The sequence below is a fragment of the Oncorhynchus masou genome, unplaced genomic scaffold, assembly GCF_036934945.1.
Source record: "Oncorhynchus masou masou isolate Uvic2021 unplaced genomic scaffold, UVic_Omas_1.1 unplaced_scaffold_1329, whole genome shotgun sequence".
NCBI classification, from domain to species: Eukaryota; Metazoa; Chordata; class Actinopteri; order Salmoniformes; family Salmonidae; genus Oncorhynchus; species Oncorhynchus masou.
This window is the reverse complement of record NW_027003163.1, coordinates 75,675-93,597: the sequence shown is the minus strand read 5'-3', so window position 1 is coordinate 93,597 and position 17,923 is coordinate 75,675. Positions and strand designations below refer to the sequence as shown.

General features: G+C 45.9%; 1 protein-coding gene across 1 annotated transcript; it reads right to left on the bottom strand.

Annotated features, from left to right (window-relative positions):
- Window positions 1-2,195: 2,195 nt before the first annotated feature.
- LOC135530385 (tetraspanin-8-like) lies at window positions 2,196-9,024 on the bottom strand. Its single transcript, XM_064958722.1, has 9 exons — window positions 8,853-9,024; window positions 8,460-8,528; window positions 7,725-7,841; window positions 7,292-7,366; window positions 6,869-6,964; window positions 6,274-6,390; window positions 3,716-3,772; window positions 3,253-3,336; window positions 2,196-3,119 (listed from the first exon to the last, which is right to left on the bottom strand). The coding sequence occupies exons 1-9, from the start codon at window positions 8,910-8,912 to the stop codon at window positions 2,925-2,927; spliced, it is 870 nt and encodes a 289-aa protein (XP_064814794.1). The 5' UTR covers window positions 8,913-9,024; the 3' UTR covers window positions 2,196-2,924.
- Window positions 9,025-17,923: the final 8,899 nt, after the last annotated feature.

Genomic DNA, 17,923 nt, shown 5'->3' with positions numbered 1-17,923 from the left:
CGGGTGTTTTAGTTGGGGTTCTCCTCTGCTCCCTCCCTCACCTGTCTCTTCCCTCGGGTGTTTTAGTCAGGGTTCTCCTCTCCTCTGCTCCCTCCCTCACCTGTCTCTTCCCTCGGGTGTTATAGTCAGGGTTCTCCCTGCTCCCTCCCTCACCTGTCTCTTCCTCGGGTGTTTTGTCACTGCTCCCTCCCTCACCTGTCTCTTCCTCGGGTGTTTTAGTCGGGGTTCTCCTCTGCTCCCTCCCTCACCTGTCTCTTCCCTCGGGTGTTTTAGTCGGGGTTCTCCCTGCTCCCTCCCTCACCTGTCTCTTCCCTCGGGTGTTTTAGTCAGGGTTCTCCTCTGCTCCCTCCCTCACCTGTCTCTTCCCTCGGGTGTTTTAGTCGGGGTTCTCCTCTGCTCCCTCCCTCACCTGTCTCTTCCCTCGGGTGTTTTAGTCAGGGGTCTCTTCCCTCGGGTGTTTTAGTCAGGGTTCTCCTCTGCTCCTCCCTCACCTGTCTCTTCCCTCTCAGGGTTCTCCTCTGCTCCCTCCCTCACCTGTCTCTTCCCTCGGGTGTTTTAATGGGTTCTCCTCTGCTCCCTCCCTCACCTGTCTCTTCCCTCGGGTGTTTTAGTCAGGGTTCTCCTCTGCTCCCCTCCCTCACCTGTCTCTTCCTCGGGTGTTTTAGTCAGGGTTCTCCTCTGCTCCCTCCCTCACCTGTCTCTTCCCTCGGGTGTTTTAGTCAGGGTTCTCCTCTGCTCCCTCCCTCACCTGTCTCTTCCGTCGGGTGTTTTAGTCAGGGTTCTCCTCTCTAATCTCCCTCGGGTGTTTTCAGGGTTCTCCTCTGCTCCTCCCTCACCTGTCTCTTCCCTCGGGTGTTTTAGTCTGGGGTTCTCCTCTGCTCCCTCCCTCACCTGTCTCTTCCCTCGGGTGTTTTAGTCAGGGTTCTCCTCTGCTCCCTCCCTCACCTGTCTCTTCCCTCTCGGGGTTCTCCTCTGCTCCCTCCCTCACCTGTCTCTTCCCTCGGGTGTTTTAGTCGGGGTTCTCCTCTGCTCCCTCCCTCACCTGTCTCTTCCCTCGGGTGTTTTAGTCAGGGTTCTCCTAAATGTAACCTGTCCCTTCCCCGGGTGTTTTAGTCAGGGTTCTCCTCTGCTCCCTCCCTCACCTGTCTCTTCCCTCGGGTGTTTTAGTCAGGGTTCTCCTCTGCTCCCTCCCTCACCTGTCTCTTCCCTCGGGTGTTTTAGTCGGGGTTCTCCTCTGCTCCCTCCCTCACCTGTCTCTTCCCTCGGGTGTTTTAGTCAGGGTGTTTTACCTGTCTCAGGGTTCTCCTCACCTCTCTCCCTCACCTGTCTCTTCCCTCGGGTGTTTTAGTCAGGGTTCTCCTCTGCTCCCTCCCTCACCTGTCTCTTCCCTCGGGTGTTTTAGTCAGGGTTCTCCTCTGCTCCCTCCCTCACCTGTCTCTTCCCTCGGGTGTTTTAGTCGGGGTTCTCCTCTGCTCCCTCCCTCACCTGTCTCTTCCCTCGGGTGTTTTAGTCAGGGTTCTCCTCTGCACCCTCCCTCACCTGTCTCTTCCCCTGGGTGTTTTAGTCAGGGTTCTCCTCTGCTCCCTCCCTCACCTGTCTCTTCCCTCGGGTGTTTTAGTCAGGGTTCTCCTCTGCTCCCTCCCCCTCACCTGTCTCTTCCCTCGGGTGTTTTAGTCAGGGTTCTCCTCTGCTCCCTCCCTCACCTGTCTCTTCCCTCGGGTGTTTTAGTCAGGGTTCTCCTCTGCTCCCTCCCTCACCTGTCTCTTCCCTCGGGTGTTTTAGTCAGGGTTCTCCTCTGCTCCCTCCCTCACCTGTCTCTTCCCTCGGGTGTTTTAGTCAGGGTTCTCCTCTGCTCCCTCCCTCACCTGTCTCTTCCCTCGGGTGTTTTAGTCAGGGTTCTCCTCTGCTCCCTCCCTCACCTGTCTCTTCCCTCGGGTGTTTTAGTCGGGGTTCTCCTCTGCTCCCCCCTCACCTGTCTCTTCCCTCGGGTGTTTTCTCTCAGTAGCTCCAGGTTGGTAGACAATAACATCTAGAGTTTTTATTCAACTGAATTGGAACTTAATATGCAAAGCATCTAAAATAGAATGTTTTCTCAAAAGAGGAAATCATTTCAAAATTGTAATATATATATATATTCCTCTAAAGTGTTGTAAATAAGTTCAAAATTATAATATATTTGTACAAAAAGAGACATGTAGAAGACAGATGCTTTATTTAGAAACAGAGAGCAAGACAGTTGGCATGTTGTATATCTCATATTAGGATTTACAGTTCATAGCAAAACACTTAACATTGTTCCATTTCATTGCAAACAGCTACAGGACTTCTGTCAGCTCCAGATATTTACTTCCCCGTTTCTCTTTGTCAACTTCCCCTTCCGTTTCCCTCTTTATTACTGCAGTTTCAAGGCAAATGATTTGACATTCAAAGTCCTATGGAAATGACATTCTGTCCTTACTATCTCAGAGTTGTACTCTCTTTGCAATGTCCTCTTTTCAAAACGCCCTGCCGGCTCATTGTGTCTCATTCTGCAAATAAAACGTAACGTTTCCCAACCATTTTTACCCAGAATTCCCTGCAATATATATATAAAACCACCGGTGGTGATTCCCTTTAAACATAGAACTCAAATCAAAGCAAATGACACACAGAAGGAAGCAGCACCTCTCGTTGAAAAACACACAACAACCATAAGAAGATGTGCAAGGAAAACAGTGGGAGTCTGGACACCATAGAAATAGATCACTAGAAAGACAATCCCCATTCAACTGTATTGATCATACCCCATGGTTGTCCAGCCATAACGCTGAAGAATGTGGGGCTTTAACCATTCTAGTAGTTATATTTCTATGCTGAGCCAGACTGAACAACAGCTTAAACCCATGTCATCTAACTAACCACATTCTGAACCTCAGTCTGCTTTTTCACTTCTCAGGCTTCTCAGGCTCGTTGTAAAGCTCGCTGTACTTGGGTGGGTGGGAACTGAAGCCGAACTTGGGTGGGTGGGAACTGAAGCCGAACTTGGATGGGTGAGAGCTGACACTAAACACCACAGGAACTGCTACGGTAGAACTCCTCAGCTGAGCCAGCAGGACGGCAGACATCACAGCTCCCAGGAGCTGGAGAACAACACGACAACATGAATTAAAAACAACCACGCGAGTGACAGCAAGCCAGGGCCTAGCAGAGATATTCAACTGACAGTTTGATGTGTAAGGTGTGAAATGTGCGCGGTAAAGAATGCACGCTCACAGCCAGAGCAGCGAATGCGAAGGAAACGCCCAACAGGATGTCCAGAGCTTTAGCCAGGTAGCCCTGGAGGATGGGGAAGCAGGTCTGTGGGACACAGAGGTTCGTTAATACTCATTGGAACACAGATCACAACTCAGTCATGGTTCCTGTCTGGCTCACATGGTTACAGTGTGGTACTAGCGATGCCAAGGTCACGGGTTCAATTCCCGCAGGGATCACAAAAAAAACTCAAATGTGCAGACTGATAAAAAGGTTGGTGAATTTCATGTCTGTGTAATAACGTGACTCAGATCATGGCTCAAAAGAAGAGATTCATTCTCCAGTGTGCTGCTCTCTGATCAGTGACAAAAGAGAAGAGCTTCATTCTCCACAGTGTGCTGCTCTCTGATCAGTGACAAAAGCACCCGGTTCTGTCTAGGAATGGAGACAGTTGATCTAAAGATAAAAGGGAAGCTGGTCCAACCTGTTTGTAGATCATCTTCTGGTGTCCAGTCATCCTGTACTCTGAAAGGAACAACAACTGAAAAACAGAAGAAGAAAAACTGACACGACATAACCCTTATGAATGTCTCTAACAGACATAACCCTTATGAATGTCTCTAACAGACATAACCCTTAATGAATGTCTCTAACAGACATAACCCTTATGAATGTCTCTAACAGACATAACCCTTAATGAATGTCTCTAACAGACATAACCCTGAATGAATGTCTCTAACAGACATAACCCTGAATGAATGTCTCTAACAGACATAACCCTGAATGAATGTCTCTAACAGACATAACCCTTAATGAATGTCTCTAACAGACATAACCCTTAATGAATGTCTCTAACAGACATAACCCTTATGAATGTCTCTAACAGACATAACCCTTATGAATGTCTCTAACAGATGAATGTCTCTAACAGACATAACCCTTAATGAATGTCTCTAACAGACATAACCCTGAATGAATGTCTCTAACAGACATAACCCTGAATGAATGTCTCTAACAGACATAACCCTTAATGAATGTCTCTAACAGACATAACCCTTAATGTATGTCTCTAACAGACATAACCCTTAATGAATGTCTCTAACAGACATAACCCTTAATGAATGTCTCTAACAGACATAACATAACCCTTAATGAATGTCTCTAACAGACATAACCCTTATGAATGTCTCTAACAGATGAATGTCTCTAACAGACATAACCCTTAATGAATGTCTCTAACAGACATAACCCTTAATGAATGTCTCTAACAGACATAACCCTGAATGAATGTCTCTAACAGACATAACCCTGAATGAATGTCTCTAACAGACATAACCCTGAATGAATGTCTCTAACAGACATAACCCTGAATGAATGTCTCTAACAGACATAACCCTTAATGAATGTCTCTAACAGACATAACCCTTAATGAATGTCTCTAACAGACATAACCCTTAATGAATGTCTCTAACAGACATAACCCTTAATGAATGTCTCTAACAGACATAACCCTTAATGAATGTCTCTAACAGACATAACCCTTAATGAATGTCTCTAACAGACATAACCCTTAATGAATGTCTCTAACAGACATAACCCTTAATGAATGTCTCTAACAGACATAACCCTTAATGAATGTCTCTAACAGACATAACCCTTAATGAATGTCTCTAACAGACATAACCCTTAATGAATGTCTCTAACAGACATAACCCTTAATGAATGTCTCTAACAGACATAACCCTTAATGAATGTCTCTAACAGACATAACCCTTAATGAATGTCTCTAACAGACATAACCCTGAATGAATGTCTCTAACAGACATAACCCTTAATGAATGTCTCTAACAGACATAACCCTGAATGAATGTCTCTAACAGACATAACCCTGAATGAATGTCTCTAACAGACATAACCCTGAATGAATGTCTCTAACAGACATAACCCTTATGAATGTCTCTAACAGACATAACCCTTAATGAATGTCTCTAACAGACATAACCCTTAATGAATGTCTCTAACAGACATAACCCTTAATGAATGTCTCTAACAGACATAACCCTTAATGAATGTCTCTAACAGACATAACCCTTAATGAATGTCTCTAACAGACATAACCCTTAATGAATGTCTCTAACAGACATAACCCTTAATGAATGTCTCTAACAGACATAACCCTTAATGAATGTCTCTAACAGACATAACCCTTAATGAATGTCTCTAACAGACATAACCCTTAATGAATGTCTCTAACAGACATAACCCTTAATGAATGTCTCTAACAGACATAACCCTTAATGAATGTCTCTAACAGACATAACCCTTAATGAATGTCTCTAACAGACATAACCCTTAATGAATGTCTCTAACAGACATAACCCTTAATGAATGTCTCTAACAGACATAACCCTGAATGAATGTCTCTAACAGACATAACCCTTAATGAATGTCTCTAACAGACATAACCCTTAATGAATGTCTCTAACAGACATAACCCTTAATGAATGTCTCTAACAGACATAACCCTTAATGAATGTCTCTAACAGACATAACCCTTAATGAATGTCTCTAACAGACATAACCCTTAATGAATGTCTCTAACAGACATAACCCTTAATGAATGTCTCTAACAGACATAACCCTTAATGAATGTCTCTAACAGACATAACCCTGAATGAATGTCTCTAACAGACATAACCCTTAATGAATGTCTCTAACAGACATAACCCTTAATGAATGTCTCTAACAGACATAACCCTTAATGAATGTCTCTAACAGACATAACCCTTAATGAATGTCTCTAACAGACATAACCCTTATGAATGTCTCTAACAGACATAACCCTTAATGAATGTCTCTAACAGACATAACCCTTAATGAATGTCTCTAACAGACATAATGTACTGAAGGGTTAAAAGGTGTCTCGTGGTCGACCAGGATGTAAACCTATGTGCATAAGAACTGAGAAGAAGGAGGGGGAGGAGACTATTGACTATAAAGCTCCATCATCAGTCCTGTCATGTAGAGTTGATGTGAACTCACCCGGTATGGAATGTTCAGGCATGTACCCTTCATCTCATCTTCCTCCCCCTGACAGAGACAGGAGTCAGGGACGTTGTTGCCCCAGTCTGTGTAACTGAACAGCCCACAGCACTTCAACTGTTAAATAAAACCACACACAGTCAGTCAGCGTATCGGGCAAAAGGACATGTTGAGAACAGTAAACTAGTTGAACCACGAGGTCAACCTCTTCCTCATTACTGCTGGTTAGAGTCAACAGAACAAGGCTGTTATGCCCAGCAGTGTCTGGACCTATTTGGAAGGAACACTTCATTTCTGGGGTTTGGGAGGACAGTAGACTCATTGGTCAAGGATAGGGATCAAGTGAACACTACAGTATGTTGTTACAGGAAGTTAACATTACTGAGGCACATGTTGTACACGAAACTAGAATGTAACTTCTCAAAACTATAAAGTATATAATGAATGATATTATTGTAAACCGTAGTGAAATATTTCCAGCTGATGATTCATGAAAAAGACAGAATAGAGCCCAAGCGGGATCCATTGATATAATGAATGTTATGGACATGTCAAGTATATTGTGGTGAAATGATTGATGGAAATGTCCCTGTACATTCAGCTGAATCCTCTCAGTGAACTGTCTAACATCAGGGGAGGCTTCGTTCAGAGGCAGGGCCTCACGGAACTTCGCCTCCATGATCTGCTTCATCTGCAAAACAAACACAACAACCACTGGTGTCAACACTGGCCTTGACAGAATTCACACACACACACACACTCACACACACACACACACACTGGCTGTAGTCCTGTCTACCAGTATAACACATCAGTACCACTGGCTGTAGGCCTGTCTACTAGTATAACACATCAGTACCACTGGCTGTAGGCCTGTCTACCAGTATAACACATCAGTACCACTGGCTGTAGGCCTGTCTACTAGTATAACACATCAGTACCACTGGCTGTAGGCCTGTCTACCAGTATAACACATCAGCATTACAGGACAGTATAACACATTATTAACCAACAATACCTCAGAACGGTACATGGCTGTAGGCACCGCCAGACGCAGGAGGCCGAAGCAGCCAATAAAACAGGCCACCAGAAACTAGAGAGAGAAAGTGAAAGAGAGAGAGAATTAAACAATTTTCTGTCCAATAAAGTTACTGTGTGACTCAGTGAATCGTTGAACAAAACAGGTTAGGAAACGGTAAGTGTCTTTCCTAACCCAATGTCGTAATACGCTATAAAACAGGATATCAGGGGGGTTTCCCAGACACAGACTGGGTCTAGTTCTGGACTAAAAAGCAAAGCTCAAGTAGGCATCTTCATTGAAAACCAGTTTTTAGTCCATAACTGGGGTTAATTTGTGTCTGGGAAACCGTGACATTGTATATTGTTCTGTCTCTATGGTCGTAGTTGTCTGTTTGAATGTGAACTCAGCTCGTTGCAGTAGAACCCCTCACCACGATCAGGGGAATTCTCTTCTCTCTGTGTGCTCCGTACGCCCCGAGCAGAGACATGGCCATGGTGACGCCTCCTACCAGATACATCACCAGAAACCCTTTGGTCTGGTTCTCCAACTGAAAAACAATACAACATCCATGGTGTGTCTCAGTGCCCCATTATGACATCACAATAGCCCACGTTACTTCTGGGTTTCTGGACACGTTTTTAGTCAGATGTCTTTTTTTAATGGCAGGTTTAAAAGTCCTAACAACTAACAAAGCAATGCCTATGCTCCTAATAGGCAAAAATCACTTTATTTTTTATTTTTTATTATTGCACGGTAGACCTATAATTCTTGTATAGGACAGTACTTTAGGAACATTGACTTTGCACACGAGAGTTCACTTTGTGCATATATAGCTAACCAATAAGGAAGTATAGTTATCGTCTACTACATAAACTGTTGACACATGTACCAGTTTTTCAGATGCTGAAGCGTTTAATGCTTATGAGTAACTGTATGTTTCCACTTTTGTTTTTTCAAAATAGAGAAATTATATAATCAAAATGAATTATCTTTGGTAAGAATTCATTCAATATCCATATATATTTATTCGTAAAATTCAGTTTGGATGTAATTTGAACTTTGAGCCCATTTAGCTCTTGTCTAGGGTGTTACGTGTGCGGCTTTAAACTTCTTCGACGCTCAAACCGCATGTAACGCCACGGACCAGAGCTAGATCCCATTTTACCTCTGAAGTGCTGTCATTGTAGACGAATTGACCCAGAAGTCCCAGGCCGATAATCACACCTCCAACGATCTAAAGAAAAACATCCCATTCACTATCAAATAACATAATGTAATAAAACACGTCTTTAAAGCCATATTTAACCGGATGTGAAGTTGGATTATACAACATGGAGAGACACGTAGGAAAGTGGATAGAAACCATATAATTTCACACAGACAGGCTACAAACATTTTGAAACTAACTTTTATGGGCAGAAGTGTTTGGTGAAGAAGATACACGAACTTGTTGTTTTACTGCGCAGTTGATTACAATCGAAAGTAACCTTAAAGTATCGCCTACTGAGTTAATCACATGTTCCTACTTTTATTTACAAATAAAGAGTTGCTAACTTACCGCAAACAGCAGGTTGAAGAAGACAAAAAGGCGTTGGAAACAGCTATTAAGTTTAGCCATTGTCGTGTTTATCAGGTACACACTTCAGCTCTCAGAAAACGAACTCTACCTGTCTGTGCTGCTCGTGAGGGCGTTAGTTTTCCGGGTAGCTGATGTGGTCGGCAGTACTGAGTTGGTTCCTGTAAATTACACTGTAACCAACAATGTATATAAACCCTGGATTGCGAGGGTATTTTTTTGCCATTGTCAGCCTTTGAAACCAACGGTCGGCCATATTGGAACTCCCCGGTACGGCCCAGTCCTCCACAAGAATGAATGGAGATCTACAGTATTTATAAATAAAGGACAAAATTACATGTATTTAATACTTTTTGTTGTTGTAGTTGGGACAGTATCATTAGTCATCAAAAAAATATATACTTTAAGGGAAATGTTGTTGTTTTTTCTCCATTTTTTATTTGTATGATTAGCTCACATGATTTAATTTGAACGTATGCATTAAGGTGTCTGTAATGGAATAAATGCTTTTCTAAAGATTCCAAAATACAATTACAACTGTGGGGGAATGCCAAGATGGAGGTTCAATGGCTTCAACACACACACCCTTAAAATCATCTAGTGTATATATATATATATATATAAGTCACATACCGTAAGCTTTTTTTAATGTATATAAAAAAAGTACATTTCAAATTACAACACAACAATAACAACAAAAACATAGGACATCACTACACGTAAGCACAGACAGAAGGAGTAACCCAGACATGTCACAGGGCCTATAAAGCTGAAGCATCCGTTTAGATTTTGAACGTTTTCTCACCACCAAATGGTAGTTCAGTCGTGGGTATATGAGTGGGAGAGGACGGAACGACGTGAAACTGGGCAGACGTTCTGCTACTTTTCTCATCGATGAAACATTTCACCTCAATATATTTTTATGTTCCCTAAACTACAATATGTTACAAACACAGTGAAGTAAGTGTTAAAGACTTGACGATTCTCCAAATATTTAAATGAAAATGTTTAGAAAGTGTGCAAGGTCGAATTGCATTTGTGCACAAGCGCAGTTCACAGAGTAGGCGTTCCCTAATGGAAATATGCAAATACACGCTACAACGCGCCAATAGGATCTCGCTCGCTCTTGCTTGGCTTTAACCACCTTGCTTGTTCTGCCCACTTCTTTATTTGCTCGCACTGTAAACGGCACAGATGAACTATCTTGGGTTAGTTATATTTCGCTGTATCTAGGCCTGTCCTGCATCATCTAAAGTATTTTTTTTCCAGTGTTTACAAACTTGCCTACCGACATTTCACTGGATGGATATAGCAGAACGAATATGAAAATATATTTTAGTTTTTTACAGAGATACATTACACCAACTCTAGACTCAAATCAAATGTGAAAGTTTATTAAATCAAATACTATATTATTGCGGGTGTAGCAAAATGCTTGAAAGACATCACAGGCTGGTGAGAGAGAAAGACAGAAAGAAAGACAGAGAGTGAGTAGAGGGAGAGAGGAGAGAGCAAATGAGCAAGCAATAGAAGACAAGAGAAATAAAGATTTGGTTAATTGATCCAAGGCTGAGCTAGAATAGGGTCTTAGTCTCCTGGGACCCAGGTTATTAACTGTAGTCCGTAATGAGGAGAGACTGGGTCAGAGTCTTAGTCTCCTGGGACCCAGGATATTAACTGTAGTCCGTAATGAGGAGAGACTGGGTCAGAATAGAGTCTTAGTCTCGTAATGAGGAGAGACTGGGTCAGAATGGGACCCAGGTTATTAACTGTAGTCCGTAATAACTGGGTGAGTCTTAGTCTCCTGGGACCCAGGTTATTAACTGTAGTCCGTAATGAGGAGAGACTGGGTCAGAATAGGGTCTTAGTCTCCTGGGACCCAGGTTATTAACTGACTGTCTGTAGTCCAGAATGAGGAGAGATTGGGTCAGAATAGGGTCTCCTGGGACCCAGGATATTCTCGTAATGAGGAGATTGGATCTCGTAATGAGGAGAGACTGGGTCAGAATAGGGTCTCTCCTGGGACCCAGGATATTCTCTCTCTCTCTCTCTCTCTCTCTCCTCAGGATATTCTCTCTCTCTCTCTCTCTCTCTCTCTCTCTCTCTGAGTCTCTCTCCCTTTGTCTCTGTCAGGATTTGGCCAGGGTTGTTCCGGTTTTGGCCACTAGATGCCCCCATTGTGCTTTTTGACCCTTTTGTTTTCCCTTGTTCCCAGTTATTATTTGCACCTGTGCCTTGTTTCGCTTGATTGTATTTAAACCCTTAGTTTTCCTCAGTTCTTTGCTCTGTGTTTGTATGTTAGCACCCAGCCATGCTGTGAACGCTTGTTTCTCTAGTTGGAGTTTCTTGAGGTACTTTGGTTTTGTTCTGGTTTATTTTTGATTATTCTTTTGAGGTTTGTTTTTTCCCCTGCTGTTTTTTTTATTTATTTTTTATTTCACCTTTATTTAACCAGGTAGGCTAGTTGAGAACACCTTTATTTAACCAGGTAGGCTAGTTGAGAACACCTTTATTTAACCAGGTAGGCTAGTTGAGAACACCTTTATTTAACCAGGTAGGCTAGTTGAGAACACCTTTATTTAACCAGGTAGGCTAGTTGAGAACAAGTTCTCAATTGCAACTGCGACCTGGCCAAGATAAAGCATAGCAGTGTGAACAGACAACACAGAGTTACACATGGAGTAAACAATTAACAAGTCAATAACACAGTAGGAAAAAAAAGAGTCTATATACATTGTGTGGTCAAAAGGCATGAGGAGGGAGGCAAATAATTACAATTTTGCAGATTAACACTGGAGTGATAAATGATCAGATGGTCAAGTGCAGGTATAGATACTGGTGTGCAAAAGAGCAGAAAAGTAAATAAATAAAAACAGTATGGGGATGAGGTAGGTAAAATTGGGTGGGCGATTTACCGATAAGACTATGTACAGCTGCAGCGATCGGTTAGCTGCTCAGATAGCAGATGTTTGAAGTTGGTGAGGGAGATAAAAGTCTCCAACTTCAGCGATTTTTGCAATTCGTTCCAGTCACAGGCAGCAGAGAACTGGAACGAAAGGCAGCCAAATGAGGTGTTGGCTTTAGGGATGATCAGTGAGATACACCTGCTGGAGCGCGTGCTACGGGTGGGTGTTGCCATCGTGACCAGTGAACTGAGATAAGGCGGAGCTTTACCTAGCATGGACTTGTAGATGACCTGGAACCAGTGGGTCTGGCGACGAATATGTAGCGAGGGCCAGCCGACTAGAGCATACAAGTCGCAGTGGTGGGTGGTATAAGGTGCTTTAGTGACAAAACGGATGGCACTGTGATAAACTGCATCCAGTTTGCTGAGTAGAGTGTTGGAAGCTATTTTGTAGATGACGTCGCCGAAGTCGAGGATCGGTAGGATAGTCAGTTTTACTAGGGTAAGTTTGGTGGCGTGAGTGAAGGAGGCTTTGTTGCGGAATAGAAAGCCGACTCTAGATTTGATTTTCGATTGGAGATGTTTGATATGAGTCTGGAAGGAGAGTTTACAGTCTAGCCAGACACCTAGGTACTTATAGATGTCCACATATTCTTAGATGTCCACATGTTCTTACCACTTTGTGGATTTTCCTTGTGTCTGGGAGGATATAAAAAAAATGTCTTTATTAAATCAGTCTCTAGTATGTGTCCACATGTTTCTTAGTGGCTCAGTTTACTAAGTGACTGTTTCTGGATTTTCCTATACTGGTCCCAGTGATACTGGGAGGATAGAACAAAAAAAGGTCTTTATTAAATCACAGGCAGCACCTACACAGGTCCCAGCTCCAGTACTGCTACACAGGTCCCAGCTCCAGAACACAGGCAGCACCTATCTGGTCCCAGCTCCGAACACAGTGGCGATACTGGTCCCAGCTAATGGACAGGCAGTTTCAGGTCCCAGCTCCACCAGGAGACAGGTCCCAGCTCCAGAACACAGGCAGCACCTATACTGGTCCCAGCTCGGAACACAGGCAGCACCAATACTGATCCCAGCTAATGGAACACAGGCAGCACCTACACAGGTCCCAGCTCCAGAACACAGGCAGCACCTATACTGGTCCCAGCTCCGGAACACAGGCAGCACCTATACTGGTCCCAGCTCCAGAACACAGGCAGCACCGATACTGGTCCCAGCTAATGGAACACAGGCAGCACCTATACTGGTCCCAGCTCCAGAACACAGGCAGCACCGATACTGGTCCCAGCTCCAGAACACAGGCAGCACCTATACTGGTCCCAGCTCCAGAACACAGGCAGCACCTACACAGGTCACTGCTAATGGAACACAGGCAGCAACCATACTGGTCCCAGCTGAGGACGGTATTTTTACATTGTAAATAATTGCTGTTCGTGTGATTAATAGTAGTTTGTGTGATTAGTAGTAGTTTGTGATTAAAGGGAAGTAGAATGAGACTTTATGTCTCAAGGATGTTTTTGTATTGTAGGGTTGTAGTCATAGAAGGGAAGTTGTATACTCGCCTGTGGTTGGTTCTGGGGAACTAGAAAGCTTGTGGCTGGAAATCACATATTCTAACAGCACGAAGATGAGGAAGAGGCGGCAGAGAAGAGGAAGTAATGCCAACAGCGGTTGAGAATGTCAAAACACTTGGGTCCTGGTTAGCAGAAAATCATGACCTTAATCAGGGTGAAAGGGCCTATCGAAAGTGCTGTCATGTTAGTGGAAAACTGCTGAAGTATATAATTGTATGGACGGGAGGAGTTTTGACAGGAGAGAGTGCTGGGGGGGTGGGGGTTTGACAGGAGAGAGTGCTGAGGAGAGGGGCGTTTTGACAGGAGAGAGTGTTGAGGACAGGGGGTGTTGTGACTGGAGAGAGTGTTGAGGACAGGGGGTGTTGTGACTGGAGAGAGTGTTGAGGACGGGGGGCGTTTTGACAGGAGAGAGTGTTGAGGACGGGGGGAGTTTTGACAGGAGAGAGTGCTGCGGGGGGGGTTGACAGGAGAGAGTGCTGAGGACAGGGTGCGTTTTGACAGGAGAGAGTGTTGAGGACAGGGGGCGTTTTGACAGGAGAGAGTGTTGAGGACAGGGGGTGTTGTGACTGGAGAGAGTGTTGAGGACAGGGGGCAGTTTTGACAGGAGAGAGTGTTGAGGACAGGGGGAGAACACAGGCAGCACCTATACTGGTTTTGACAGGAGAGAGTGTTGAGGACAGGGGGGGTGTTTTGACAGGAGAGAGTGTTGAGGACGGGGGTGTTTTGACAGGAGAGAGTGTTGAGGACAGGGGGAGTTTTGACAGGAGAGAGTGTTGAACACAGGGGGAGTTTTGACAGGAGAGAGTATTGAGGACGGGGGGAGTTTTGACAGGAGAGAGTGTTGAGGACGGGGGGGCGTTTTGACAGGAGAGAGTGTTGAGGACGGGGGGAGTTTTGACAGTAGAGAGTGTTGAGGACAGGGGGAGTTTTGACAGTAGAGAGTGTTGACAGGAGAGAGTGTTGAGGACAGGGGGAGTTTTGACAGAAGAGAGTGCTGAGGACGGGGGAGTTTTGACAGGAGAGAGTGTTGAGGACAGGGGGAGTTTTGACAGGAGAGAGTGTTGAGGACCTAGGGGGAGTGTTGACAGGAGTGAGTGCTGAGGAAGGGGTAAGTTTTGACAGGAGAGAGTGTTGAGGACGGGGGTAGTTTTGACAGGAGAGAGTGTTGAGGATTGTAGGGGAGTTTTGACAGGAGTTGAGAGTGTTGAGGACTTGTGGGGCGTTTTGACAGGAGAGAGTGTTGAGGACGGGAGGGGGGTTGACAGGAGAGAGTGCTGAGGACAGGGGGAGTTTTGACAGGAGAGAGTGTTGAGTGGGCTGAAGTTTTGACAGGAGAGAGGGGACGTTTTGACAGGAGAGAGTGTTGAGGACGGGGGAGTTTTGACAGGAGAGAGTGTTGAGGACGTTTTGACAGGGGGCGTTTTGACAGGAGAGAGTGTTGAGGACAGGGGGAGTTTTGACAGGAGAGAGTGTTGAGGACGGGGGAGTTTTGACAGGAGAGAGTGCTGAGGACGGGTGGGGGTTGACAGGAGAGAGTGCTGAGGACAAGGGGGGGTTTGACAGGAGAGAGTGCTGAGGACGGGGGGTTGACAGGAGAGAGTGCTGAGGACAGGGGGGTTTTGACAGGAGAGAGTGCTGAGGACAGGGGGAGTTTTGACAGAAGAGAGTGCTGAGGACGGGGGAAGTTTTGACAGAAGAGAGTGCTGAGGACGGGTGGGGGGGGGGGTTGACTGGAGAGAGTGCTGCATCACTCGAAAGGCCCGTATTCAGCTGTTGATTCCTTTGGGTATTTAAAAAGTCAAAAACACTGAGTTTTGAGTATTCTGTGATTAACGAGTTTATTGCAAATTGAGTTACAGTATGCAGCACCTACACTGAGCTCCACTGGTCAGGAAGGTATGCAGCACCTACACTGGGCTCCACTGGTCAGGAAGGTATGCAGCACCTACACTGTGCTCCACTGGTCAGGAAGGTATGCAGCACCTACACTGTGCTCCACTGGTCAGGAAGGTATGCAGTACTGAGCTCCACTGGACAGGAAGGTATGCAGTACCTACACTGTGCTCCACTGGTCAGGAGGGTATGCAGCACCTACACTGAGCTCCACTGGTCAGGAAGGTATGCAGTACTGAGCTCCACTGGACAGGAAGGTATGCAGTACCTACACTGTGCTCCACTGGACAGGAAGGTTTATGCAGCACCTGACACTGGGCTCCACTGGACAGGACGGTATGCAGCACCTACACTGGGCTCCACTGGTCAGGAAGGTATGCAGCACCTACACTGAGCTCCACTGGTCAGGAAGGTATGCAGTACTGAGCTCCACTGGACAGGAAGGTATGCAGTACCTACACTGTGCTCCACTGGTCAGGAGGGTATGCAGCACCTACACTGAGCTCCACTGGTCAGGAAGACACTGGACAGGAACTGAGTTGCAGTACTGAGCTCCACTGGACAGGAAGGTATGCAGTACCTACACTGAGCTCCACTGGTCAGGAAGGTATGCAGCACCTACACTGGGCTCCACTGGTCAGGAAGGTATGCAGCACCTACACTGGGCTCCACTGGTCAGGAAGGTATGCAGCACCTACACTGAGCTCCACTGGTCAGGAAGGTATGCAGTATTCACTGAGCTCCACTGGACAGGAAGGTATGCAGTACCTGACACTGTGCTCCACTGGTCAGGAAGGTATGCAGCACCTACACTGAGCTCCACTGGTCAGGAAGGTATGCAGCACCTACACTGGGCTCCACTGGTCAGGAAGGTATGCACACCTACACTGAGCTCCACTGGTCAGGAAGGTATGCAGTACTGGGCTCCACTGGTCAGGAAGGTATGCAGCACCTACACTGGGCTCCACTGGTCAGGAAGGTATGAAGTACTGGGCTCCACTGGTCAGGAAGGTATGACACACCTACACTGGGCTCCACTGGACAGGAAGCTATGCAGCACTGGGCTCCACTGGTCAGGAAGGTATGAAACACCTACACTGGGCTCCACTGGACAGGAAGGTATGCAGCACCTACACTGAGCTCCACTGGACAGGAAGGTATGCAACAGCTACACTGAGCTCCACTGGACAGGAAGGTTTGCACCACTGAGCTCTACTGGACAGGAAGGTATGCAACACCTACACTGAGCTCCACTGGACAGGAAGGTATGCAACACCTCCACTGAACTCCATTGGCATTGAAGGGATGCAACACCTACACTGAGCTCCACTGGACAGGAAGGTATGCAACACCTACACTGGGCTCCACTGGACAGGAAGGTATGCAACACCTACACTGAGCTCCACTGGACAGGAAGGTATGCAACACCTACACTGAGCTCCACTGGACAGGAAGTAATGCAACACCTACACTGAGCTCCACTGGACAGGAAGGTATGCAACACCTACACTGAACTCCCTGGACAGGAAGGTTTGCACCACTGAGCTCCACTGGACAAGAAGGTATGCAACACCTACACTGAGCTCCACTGGACAGGAAGGTATGCAACACCTACACTGAACTCCCTGGACAGGAAGGTTTGCACCACTGAGCTCCACTGGACAAGAAGGTATGCTACACCTACACTGAGCTCCACTGGACAGGAAGGTATGCAACACCTACACTGAGCTCCACTGGACAGGAATGTATGCAACACCTACACTGAGCTCCACTGGACAAGAAGGTATGCTACACCTACACTGAGCTCCACTGGACAGGAAGGTATGCAACACCTACACTGAGCTCCACTGGACAGGAAGGTATGCAACACCTACACTGAGCTCTACTGGACAGGAAGGTTTGCACCACTGAACACTGCACACTGAGCTCCACTGGACAGGAAGGTATGCAACACCTACACTGAGCTCCACTGGACAGGAAGGTATGCAACACCTACACTGAGCTCCACTGGACAGGAAGGTATGCAACACCTACACTGAGCTCCACTGGTATGCAACACCTACACTGGCTCCACTGGACAGGAAGGTATGCAACACCTACACTGAGCTCCACTGGACAGGAAGGTATGCAACACCTACACTGAGCTCCACTGGACAGGAAGGTATGCACCACACTCCACTGGACACTGCACCACTGAGCTCCACTGGACAGGAAGGTATGCAACACCTACACTGAGCTCCACTGGACAGGAAGGTATGCAACACCTACACTGAGCTCCACTGGACAGGAAGGTTTGCAACACTGAGCTCCACTGGACAGGAAGGTATGCAACACCTACACTGAGCTCCACTGGACAGGAAGGTTTGCAACACTGAGCTCCACTGGACAGGAAGGTATGCAACACCTACACTGAGCTCCACTGGACAGGAAGGTTTGCAACACCTACACTGAGCTCCACTGGACAGGAAGGTATGCAACACCTACACTGAGCTCCACTGGACAGGAAGGTATGCAACACCTACACTGAGCTCCACTGGACAGGAAGGTATGCAACACCTACACTGAGCTCCACTGGACAGGAAGGTTTGCAACACCTACACTGAGCTCCACTGGACAGGAAGGTATGCAACACCTACACTGAGCTCCACTGGACAGGAAGGTAT

What these genes read in the sequence shown, in the direction of transcription:
- LOC135530385 (XM_064958722.1), bottom strand. Translation starts at nt 8,912, where the DNA reads ATGGCTAAACTTAATAGCTGTTTCCAACGCCTTTTTGTCTTCTTCAAC. An exon ending in AGAGAATTCCCCTGATCGTG is followed by an intron (nt 7,367 to 7,724) that starts GTGAGGGGTTCT and finishes TTCTCTCTCTAG; the next exon opens with TTTCTGGTGGCCTGTTTTAT. An exon ending in GCCTGAACATTCCATACCGG is followed by an intron (nt 3,773 to 6,273) that starts GTGAGTTCACAT and finishes TCTGTTTTTCAG; the next exon opens with TTGTTGTTCCTTTCAGAGTA.